This window comes from Danio rerio, chromosome 5, assembly GCF_052040795.2.
Source record: "Danio rerio strain M-AB ecotype USA chromosome 5, GRCz13ab, whole genome shotgun sequence".
In the NCBI taxonomy this organism is placed as follows: domain Eukaryota; kingdom Metazoa; phylum Chordata; class Actinopteri; order Cypriniformes; family Danionidae; genus Danio; species Danio rerio.
In genome coordinates this window covers 42,649,440-42,660,587 of record NC_141025.1, presented here as the reverse complement: position 1 = coordinate 42,660,587, position 11,148 = coordinate 42,649,440, and the positions used below count along the sequence as shown (strand labels likewise).

Below are 11,148 nucleotides of genomic sequence, written 5' to 3'. Positions count from 1 at the left end.
TCATCACATGCATTTCTCCTACATGAAAATACTATAAAATTTTGTAGTCAATATTATAGTGTTTTGAAACCATACTATAGTATGTATTGTACTTTTAAATACATCATAAATACTGTAGTATAAATTAGATTTTTTTACATTAGTTTTTAATACAGTAAACTGTGGTGTCTTGTAGTACAATGTTTATATAGCTTTATAACACTAAGTACAGTATTAGGTAATTTGTTGATATTTCTATAGTTGCTGTATTACCACAACAAGCGCAATTACCACAACAGATTACTTCAAGTAATTTACTATGTATATATATATATATATATATATATATATATATATATATATATATATATATATATACATACATACAGATGAAGTCAGAATTATTAGTCCCCCCTTTGAATTTCTACAAAAAATATTTCTTAAAATATTTCCCAAATGATATTTAACAGAGCAAGGACATTTTCACAGTAGGCTATGTCTGACAATATTTTTTCTTCAGGAGAAAGTCTTATTTGTTTTATTTCGGCTAGAATAAAAGCAGTTTTTAATTTTATTAAAACCAGTTTAGGGTCAAAACTATTAGCCCCTTTAAGCTATATTTTTCAGTAGTCTACAGAACAAACCATCGTTTAACAATATCTTGCCTAATTACCCTAACCTGCCTAGTTAACCTAATTAACCTAGTCAAGCCTTTAAATTTCACTTTAAGCTGTGTAGAAGTGTCTTGAAAATATCTAGTTAAATATTATTTACTGTCATCATGGCAAAGATAAAATAAATCAGTTATTAGAAATGAATAATTAAAACTATTATGATTAGAAATGTGTTGGGCTAATAATTCAGGAAGGTTAATAAACCTGACTTTTACTATATATATATATATATATATATATATATATATATATATATATATATATATATATATATATATATATATATATATATATATATATATATAATTTTAAATGTGAAATTTTATTATTTGTTTCACCAGTGATATTTAACAGAACATTGAAATTTTCACCTTATAAAAATATATATTTAAAAAGACTAAAATTGAAAGTCAATATTATTAGCCCTCTTAAGAACTTTTTCGATCAACAGAACAAACCACTGTTGTCCAATGGATGACTTAATTAACCTAACTTGCCTAGTTAACCTAGTTAAGCCTTTAAATTACAATTTAAGCTGTATAATATCGAACAAAATAAGTAAAACATTATGTACTGTCATCATGGCAAAGTCAAAATAAATTAGTTATTAGAAATGAGTTATTAAAACTATGTTTAAAAATAAAAAAGTAGTCTAAAGAGCACCTACACATATTTAAAAATATATATACTTTAGACTTTGGGATGTTGTGACAATGCAACAAAAAATGAGAACAATTACTTAACTTTATTATTAGAATAAAAAAATTAATTAATCTTTTCTTAAACCCTACAGTGGGACCGGTCTGTCCAGTAATAGGGTCCCGCAGGTCCATATGACTCTTCCACATGACTCCGCAGTGCTGTCCGTCAGACTGTCGCAGCATAAACTCAGACTCGACGTCATCTTCTCTCTCTTTCCCCCCCAAGTCCTCCAGCGGAGTGGAGCAGCGACCGCAACGCGAGGCCGTCCTACACTTGGGAGCCATTCGCCAAAATGGTACGTTATTTTACCGTGTCATTTCACAAGGCTGCGTTAATAATGTCCTAAATGTTATTTTAAAACACCCTCGTACATTTAGGACGCACGTCTTCAGTCGTTTATGTAATCTCATTTTATTCCTCTGTCTGTGACGTAACGACAACCTGCTTAAAGAAGATTCTGGTGAACACTGAACTTGAATTGTCTCTTTTACATTTAATTAATTTAACGTCGTCGTTACAAAATTGGGAACGAGAATGACGTAACCTTATTGAAATAGACGTCATTTTATCCTAAAACAAATTATACCGGATTAGTCGCGATTTCATTTAGTTCGTCGTGTGACAGCCGTACTGCGGAGACATGAAACGAATAACCACACGCGGTTTGGTCGATCTTTGTTTTTAAGTGAAAGTAAGCCACGTTATTTTAGGGTTATGGCTGCACACTGGAATAACGTTGCCCCGTTATAAATAGCGCGTTCACGCCCACCGTGCTGTTCTGTGCGCGTATTAAAGTTTCATGCGCAGACACCGAGAAAGCCATGACTGTGGAGGGATGCTGGGTGCAAATAGAGTTATTGAAGTGAAGGGGCCGCGATGTTGTTGTTTTTGAGTGACCAGACAACTAAGCACTTCTTAATCAGGCCCGAGAAGCGTGTTATTGGCTGAGTGTATCTCTGGGCAGCGCCTGAGCTGAGGAGACTGCAGTACAGAAAGTGCGCACTCATGGTACACGCTGTGCTTCACTGCACACTCTTATACGAGTTAAGATACATATTTAAGAAAACAGAACTGAAGTCAGCTATTACTGTTAGGGTTTAAAGCAGAATACGTATTAGAAATGGTTGCAATTTTAAGCTGTACAATTTGAATGCAACAAAATAGGCATTGAAACGTATTAGCCCAAGTTTTAAAAGAAGGGACATGGTTAAAGTGGAATGTTTGACTCAACTTCACATCATTTCATTGTTATTTTTGAATAATAAACTGTAATATAATTTCAAAAGGCCTATTTTATTCATTTTTTAACTTTTTTAGAATTATTTTACTTTGTGATTTCTGTGGCATTCCTAGATAAATATTCACTGCATTACTTTAGCGTTGTACTTATCTTTATATTATTGTTATTATTATTAATATTATGTAGCACAATGCATACAGTGCAATATAAAAACAGGTTTGTTTATATTTACATCACATAATTTCACACACAGCCACACAAATGACAATGAATATGGAAGAAATTAAGTGGCCAGTTGAAAAGTTTGAAATAAGTGTGATTTTTAGTTATGTGGTGTTGAAGTAAAACATACCTTTTACTTTATTCTGTAAACTACTGATGACATTTAAAATTACTTGTATAAAATAGCAAGAAGGTGCTATGTTTTAAGACATTTATTTATTTATTTTTAGACTACACAATACCAATATTTTTTTTAACTTCAGAAAGGTTAGAAAATATTTTTTTTTATATTATAACTGATTTTCCTAAACACATTTGTTAATGACTCGAACTCTAATTCTTTAGTTACAATATATATTTTTTTTATTTTACAAAATTATATTTGTATTTTTTTTAATTGCGCTCAAGTATTTTCTTAAATACTTTTAACAGTATATTAAAACATGGGCTTAGTTGGTCTGTCATAGTTTTTTGTGTTTCCATAATTTGTTTTGACATCATTGTCCCGCACACACAAACACACTCATATTTACTCCACAATAAACACTTGCCTTCGTCTCTCAGGTGAACTTCACGGTTGACCAGATTCGGGAGATCATGGACAAAAAGTCCAACATCAGGAACATGTCTGTGATCGCCCATGTGGACCACGGCAAATCCACTCTCACTGATTCCCTGGTGTGTAAAGCTGGCATTATAGCTTCTGCACGTGCAGGAGAGACCAGATTCACTGACACCAGAAAAGATGAACAGGAGAGATGCATCACCATCAAGTCAACGTAGGTATTCCTGTTTAAAAAGACTTATTCATGCCACAAAAAGGTATTCTACAGAAAGGATATGTCATCAGGTATGAAATGTAATATTAAGGGACATTTGGGCTACTTTTGGCATAATATACATCCCCAAAATGTCAAATAAAAAGTACATCTAGTAAAAATGAATCATCCTTCAAAAGGTCTGCATTTGTTTGTTGAATTGATATATTTTATTATAATGTTATTTCAGTTTGTATGCTCTTGTTAATAACCATAATACAAGTTCAGATTTGTATTTTTATGCAATAAGTTTACATTTATGTCAGCTAAAATTGTGGAAGCTGCTGTGTATTTATAAGGTTTTCTTTTAATATAGACATCTTTACTGTAACTTGATGCATCGTTGCTTAAACAAATTTATTACATTTTTAGGGGGGAAAATACTATCCGACAAACGATCACAAGCATTAAAAGTGTCTGTATGTGTGTTCTTACAGGGCCATTTCTCTGTATTATGAGCTCAGCGAGAATGACTCAGCCTTCATTAAGCAGTGCAAGGATGGTTCTGGCTTCCTCATCAACCTGATTGACTCACCGGGACACGTTGACTTCTCCTCTGAGGTGACAGCAGCTCTCAGAGTTACAGATGGGGCTCTTGTCGTGGTGGACTGTGTATCAGGTAAGAAAAATTCAGTTTAGGAAATCAAACTCAGACTTTGATTAAATAAATAACATTCATACAATAAGTTTGATGTAATTCAGTAGTAGTATACTGTTAGTGAACATCCCGATTCCACATACGCTGCTGAAACATGCAGTTTGATGAATATGTAAACATTTCAATGAAAAGAGACATTTAACACAGCAGTTAAGAAAGCATCTGATCATGAGGGGTGGGAGAAAAGATTGTACAGTACAGTGATTCCGCATAGTATCGTGATATATTCTGTGGCAATAACATATAGATACACAGATGCTCAAATTGATGTATTGCCAATATAAATTACTTATACTATTTGGTTGAATAATAAATCACTTTGTTTTCTGCTGAGCAGGCTCACCTTAAGTATCTAGTTAGTGAAATAAAAGTGGTGACACAACAGGATAAAAGATTGATCAGGTTTTCATTAAAGCGCTGGCCAGTTTGACTGCTCAACAATTCTATTTTGCTCAGGAATGCCTATGTTGACTTTGAAAAGATGAAGGGAGATAAACGGAGAAATGTTTCTGTTCAACTAGATGTTGCTGAAGTTTTCCTTTGGGGACATAGTATAAATGATAAAAAAAAAAAGTAATAAATTGTAATGTACACTACCTAACAAAAGTCTTGTCATCGATCTCAGTTTTAAGAGCAAAAAATAATAACTTGACTTCTAGTTGATCATTTGGAAAAGTGGCAGAAGGTAGAGTTTTCCAATGAATCATCTGCAGAACTGCACCTCAATCATCACAAAAATTGCAGAAGACCGATTAGAACCCGCATGAACACAACATTCAGAGAAATCAGTGAAGCTTGGTTAAGGAAAAAATCATGGTTTGGGGTCACATTCACTATGGGGGTATGCAGGAAATCTGCAGAGTTGACACCAACATCAACAGCCTGAGGTATCAAGACATTTGTGCTGCCCATTACATTACAAACCACAAGAGAGGCCAAATTGTTCAGCAGGATACCACTCCTTCTCATACTTCAGCCTCCACATCAAAGCTCCTGAAAGCAAAGAAGGTCTTGGTGCTCCAGGATTGGCCAGCCCAGTCACCAGACATTAACATTATTTAGCATGTCTGGGCTTAGATGAAGGAGGAGGCATTGAAGATGAATCTAAAGAATCTTTAAGTCATTGCAGAGATGTATGTATGCAGTCCTCCAAGCTCATGGGAGTCAAAAACAATAATAAGTCTTTTTCCACTGCTCCATGACTTTATATTCTATACTGTAAATAATTTCTGTTAAGTTAAAAGACTGTTGTCTAATCAAAGTCAGACCTTACTGTCCTAATTAAATAATACAAAAAAAATCAAGGCACGCTCATATTTTATTTTGATAAAATAAGCATAATCTAGAGGCCTTTGCCTTTCAAATCAGCCACTTCTGATATCAAAACTTGGATAGGCAACTTTTCTAGTATATATCACAGAATTTCAATTAATTTAAAATCGTAACATAATTGTATCATGACACAAATATTGTGAAAGTATCGTATTGTGGGGACTTCCATGGGTGATTCCAACCCATAAATGACTAATAAATTCTCATTCATTTATAGAATTAAATTTCAATTTCTATATAATCAGCTCTCCAGGCTTAATGTTTTTGTTCATGAATAATTGTGCTCGACAGCCTGAGCAGTAGAAATGAAGCTTGAGCCCTTGTGCTCATGTAACTGGCGTATCTGAAATCCACTTTTTGTTTTGTTTTTTGGAGAAAATATATTGAATGACTGATTTTTGTTAATTTCACCATTCACTGAGTCTTTAGCTGATGAATGATTGTACATTGAATGGTTGTATGATGACAAGAACATCTATACTGTTCTGTTATTGCAAATTTATAAATAAACTTATTTAATAAATAATTACAATTAAAAAAAAATGTTCCTTCAAGCATATTGGTGCTTGTATCATCTATACAAATGTAGGGCTTGAGATGTGTCTTAAGAAAGCAAATTTAAGAATCAGGTTGGGGCCAAGCTGGAGCGCTCACTTTGATGCCCCCCGGTTAGAGAAATTCCAAATTGAACCAAAAAAAAAAAAAAAAAAAGATTGCAACTGGCTTAAGATTGGCAATGAAAATTCGGGAAATGCAATCAGCAAAACCTGGGGATTTAAAAAAAAAATAACAATAAAGCAAATTTTAAAAAGGAGAAATCTGACTTGCTCTGCAGGTGTGTGTGTGCAAACCGAGACTGTCTTGAGGCAAGCTATTGCTGAGCGCATCAAGCCTGTCCTGATGATGAACAAGATGGACCGTGCTCTCCTCGAGCTGCAGTTGGAACCCGACGAGCTTTTCCAAACCTTCCAGAGGATCGTGGAAAATGTTAACGTCATTATCTCAACCTATGGCGAAGGGGAGCATGGACCAATGGGAAACATTATGGTAACAGATCAGTTGAACTTAAGACTGACAAGACAACTTGATACATTAAACACTTTAATTATGTTTCTTACTGTTTTCTTGGGGGATATTAGGTGGACCCTGTGATTGGGACAGTAGGATTTGGGTCAGGGCTCCATGGCTGGGCTTTTACCCTGAAGCAGTTTGCAGAGATGTATGTGGCCAAGTTTGCTGCCAAAGGAGATAAGAAAAAAGGAGATCTTCCTCCAGCAGAACGGGCTAAGAAAGTGGAGGAGATGATGAAAAAGCTGTGGGGAGATAAGTAAGTGTTGTAAAAGAATAAGCATTGGATAAATGTAAATTGGATGCACTTTCCAGTGTAAAGGCTGTGAATATCAAGTGAATCAAGTCATATTTTTCAGGTATTTTGATCCCTCTTGTGGAAAATTCAGCAAAACAGCAAACAATGCAGATGGCAAGAAGCTTCCTCGCACTTTCTGTCAGCTTGTCTTGGATCCAATTTTTAAGGTTTGCGTTAACAGACAGTTCTTCTTCTTATTACTTATCTCATGCTACAGATATCCTCTAATATAAACTTAACCCACAGGTTTTTGACGCCATTATGAACTTCAAAAAAGAAGAAACCCAGAAACTTATTGAGAAACTTGAAGTGAAGCTTGATGCCGAAGACAAAGAAAAGGAAGGAAAACCTCTACTCAAGGTGAAAAACTAAAACATCATCTAAGAACATTGACACCTGAGAGATGACTTCTGTTGGTGACACGTTGTTGTTTTGATGCTTCCAGGCTGTGATGCGCCGCTGGTTGCCTGCAGGTGATGCTTTGCTACAGATGATCACCATCCATCTTCCTTCTCCTGTCACTGCCCAAAGATATCGCTGTGAACTGCTTTACGAGGGTCCAGGAGATGATGAGGCCGCCATGGGTGAGTCTCAGCACTGCAAGGTGTTTGACACTGACCCTGGAGACCAGTGTTGGGTTTTATCACTGTAATTAAGTTACTTAACTGAGGAAAAAGGAAAGGAAGGGATTATTTTCTGCTTACAGTTACTTATAAAATACTTGCTTTAAGAACTGTACATAAATGCAAGAGTTCTGTTAAAATAAATTCAGAAAAGCAAAGATATTATGTTTTTGTTTGACAAATACGTTTCAGAGAATAATTCTATCTTTCAACTAAAGAGGGTTATATTTATCGAGACAATTGCCCATGCTTAAGAATCAACAAATTGGATTAAAAAATAATGACAATAGATTACGGATGAAATATGCAGTTAATACTTTTAAATTAGCTTTAAAAGGTACATTTTTATTAGATGTAACAGTGACGGCTGTTTTCAAAGCACTGATTCATGAAGCTTTCAAACCTTTATGAATATTTTATTTCAAATCAGTGGTTAAGGGCTATCGCCCTGTGACAATCCACTAAACAGGTTTCATGGTTGTAGAGGTTTCATTGAGACGAAAAGGAATAACACATATTATGCAGACACAATATTGAATATTAGACAACATTTTATTCCATCGCCAAAGTATAATTGTTAAATATATATTATATATTTTTATGAAACTAAAAGGCACTAATTCAGTAAAATTTAAAGAATTAAGTTTTTTTCCCCATTTGCCTATGCACTGAGATTTCAAGTAATTGAATTACATTTTAGAAAAAGTCACTAGAAAAGCAATTTAAACATAATTTGAATGATGTAATTTGTAATAAATCATTTTTGAAGTAACTTACCAAACACTGCTTTTCACATTCTTCCATTGACATTCCAGGTATTAAGAACTGTGATCCTAAAGCTCCTCTTATGATGTACATCTCCAAGATGGTGCCAACCACCGACAAAGGTAGATTCTATGCCTTTGGTCGTGTCTTCTCTGGTATCGTTTCTACAGGACAGAAGGTGCGCATCATGGGTCCCAACTTTACACCAGGGAAGAAGGAGGACTTGTATTTAAAGCCAATCCAAAGGTTGGCTGTACTCAATTACAGATATAATTAATCTTTATAGATTCTCAGTGCGTTGATCAGATCATTGTGAACACAATGTTCTCATTGTGTCCTCCTCAGAACTATCCTGATGATGGGTCGCTATGTAGAGCCCATTGAAGATGTGCCATGTGGGAACATTGTTGGTTTAGTCGGAGTTGACCAGTTCCTTGTCAAGACTGGCACCATTACCACCTTTGAAAATTCTCACAACATGCGTGTTATGAAGTTCAGTGTTAGTCCTGTGGTGAGAGTCGCTGTGGAGGCCAAGAACCCAGCTGATCTGCCAAAGTTGGTGGAGGGTCTCAAACGCCTGGCTAAGTCTGATCCCATGGTTCAGGTGAATATCTGAGCGGAATATCTGAGCGGAGTAAAGGTAAATTCAACCTTTCCAATAACAGTTCCCCATTTCTGCTAGTGTATTATTGAAGAGTCTGGTGAGCACATTGTGGCAGGTGCTGGTGAACTTCATCTGGAGATTTGCCTAAAAGACCTTGAGGAAGATCACGCCTGCATCCCTCTGAAGGTAGAGTTTGGATGGCAATACTGATAAGTGTACAGATATGTTTTACTTTATTTTTCAACACTAACAGCCGAACCCTATTTTTATTGCAGAAATCAGACCCGGTTGTCTCCTATCGTGAAACTGTCAGTGATGAATCAGACCAGGTTTGCTTGTCCAAGTCTCCCAACAAGCACAATCGTCTGTACATGAAATCTCGGCCCTTCCCAGATGGCTTGGCTGAGGACATCGACAAGGGTGATGTGAGCTCTCGGCAGGAGCTCAAACTGCGAGCTCGCTACCTAGCTGAGAAATACGAATGGGAAGTGGCAGAGGCTCGTAAGATTTGGTGCTTTGGACCAGATGGCACAGGGCCTAACATCCTTGTGGATATTACAAAGGGAGTTCAGTATCTGAATGAGATAAAGGACAGCGTAGTGGCTGGTTTCCAGTGGGCAACCAAAGAAGTGAGTAAAGACAGGTTGCCTCTTTCTACCTTTGCTTGAACATTTTTAGGGTTTAAATCATGATAATGAGGCACTATTCTGTGTTACTTTAATAGGGTGCACTCTGTGAAGAGAACATGCGGGCAGTCCGGTTTGACATTCATGATGTGACTCTCCACGCTGATGCCATCCACAGAGGAGGTGGTCAGATTATTCCCACAGCACGTAGAGTTCTCTATGCCTCAGTGCTCACAGCACAGCCCAGGCTCATGGAGCCCATTTACTTGGTGGAGATTCAGGTACACACGTCAGATTCTGGAAACAGAAAAATGGGAGTGCATTTTTGATGCCAACAAGAATTCTTTTCTTTTCTCCTCCAGTGCCCAGAGCAGGTAGTTGGTGGCATCTATGGTGTACTGAACAGGAAAAGAGGCCATGTGTTTGAGGAGTCCCAAGTGGCCGGGACACCTATATTTGTAGTGAAGGCATATTTACCTGTAAATGAATCATTTGGTGAGTTACACTACCCATATGACAGCAGCTCCAAGCTTGTCATTGAGGACATTTCTGTATACAACAATAAAAAAAGATTATTAATGCACTCAAACATATTTTTGAAGAATGGCAAATGTTAGACATACTTGAATTAATATATTGTGGATATTCATCATTTGTGCCTTGCTTTGCTTCTGTACAGGTTTCACAGCAGACCTGAGGTCTAACACTGGCGGACAGGCTTTCCCTCAGTGCGTGTTCGACCACTGGCAGATTTTGCCAGGTGACCCCTATGACGTAAACAGCAAACCGAGCCAAATCGTGGCTGATACCCGTAAACGCAAAGGTCTGAAGGAAGGCATCCCTGCGCTGGACAACTTCTTGGACAAACTATAAAATCCTTCAGATTGTACATGGTGATTCAAGCTATTAACCTTACAATGTTAACGTGATGACTCTGAAGTATGGCATAATGTTTACACAGAAAAATCTATCAATAGAGCTTAATTTAAATATTCAAAGCTGCACATAAATAAATCAGCAGCAAACAGAATCTGAGCACGTTAAACATGAGTGGATGTGTCCATAAAGTAAAGCCAATACAACACTGCTATCTGGACTTAATAAGCCAACTTTAAAATATATTTTTCCAGATGAACATGAAATAGCGCTCTTATCACTGTGTATTGGTTTACATGTTTTAGGATGTATATGTATCATCTCGAACTCTGGCAAAGAACCCAAGAGTCTAAACAGATCTGCCTGTGCCATCTTTAGTGGAGAGCTACACGCATAAATAAAACTTCAGCCCTGACCGGAAAGGACAATAAAACACTGTATCAACATTTACAGCACATTATTAGTTGTTGTTGTTTTTTTAAATCCATCATATGATCATCTTTATTATATGACAAGGAGGAACTAAAAGAAATAAACAACTCCTCACATGCCTTCAGCTCGCTGTACAGCTCACAATCCAATAAGATCAACTCATGTCTATTAGGTAAATTGCCATAAGCAATAAAGTCTGATATTGAAGACAAAACATACGCTTGCATTGTG

The 11,148-nt window shown here is 36.2% G+C and overlaps 2 protein-coding genes across 2 annotated transcripts in view; both read left to right on the top strand.

The window, feature by feature from the left end:
- Positions 1–11,148, top strand: part of epg5 (ectopic P-granules autophagy protein 5 homolog (C. elegans)) — a 1,176,376-nt gene that overhangs the window by 767,953 nt on the left and 397,275 nt on the right. The gene's annotated exons all lie outside the window — the stretch shown is intronic.
- Positions 1,565–10,940, top strand: eef2l2 (eukaryotic translation elongation factor 2, like 2). Its single transcript, XM_087253884.1, has 15 exons — positions 1,565–1,650; positions 3,382–3,596; positions 4,073–4,254; positions 6,461–6,672; positions 6,765–6,952; positions 7,053–7,158; positions 7,238–7,351; positions 7,437–7,575; positions 8,430–8,625; positions 8,725–8,983; positions 9,062–9,169; positions 9,259–9,612; positions 9,708–9,890; positions 9,972–10,104; positions 10,289–10,940. The coding sequence occupies exons 1-15, from the start codon at positions 1,648–1,650 to the stop codon at positions 10,480–10,482; spliced, it is 2,586 nt and encodes an 861-aa protein (XP_087110010.1). The 5' UTR covers positions 1,565–1,647; the 3' UTR covers positions 10,483–10,940.

Bases quoted from the DNA above. Each gene is read 5' to 3' on its own strand.
- eef2l2 (XM_087253884.1), top strand. The intron at 8,626-8,724 runs GTTGGCTGTACT...TGTCCTCCTCAG, and splicing joins TATTTAAAGCCAATCCAAAG to AACTATCCTGATGATGGGTC. The intron at 10,105-10,288 runs GTGAGTTACACT...GCTTCTGTACAG, and splicing joins ACCTGTAAATGAATCATTTG to GTTTCACAGCAGACCTGAGG.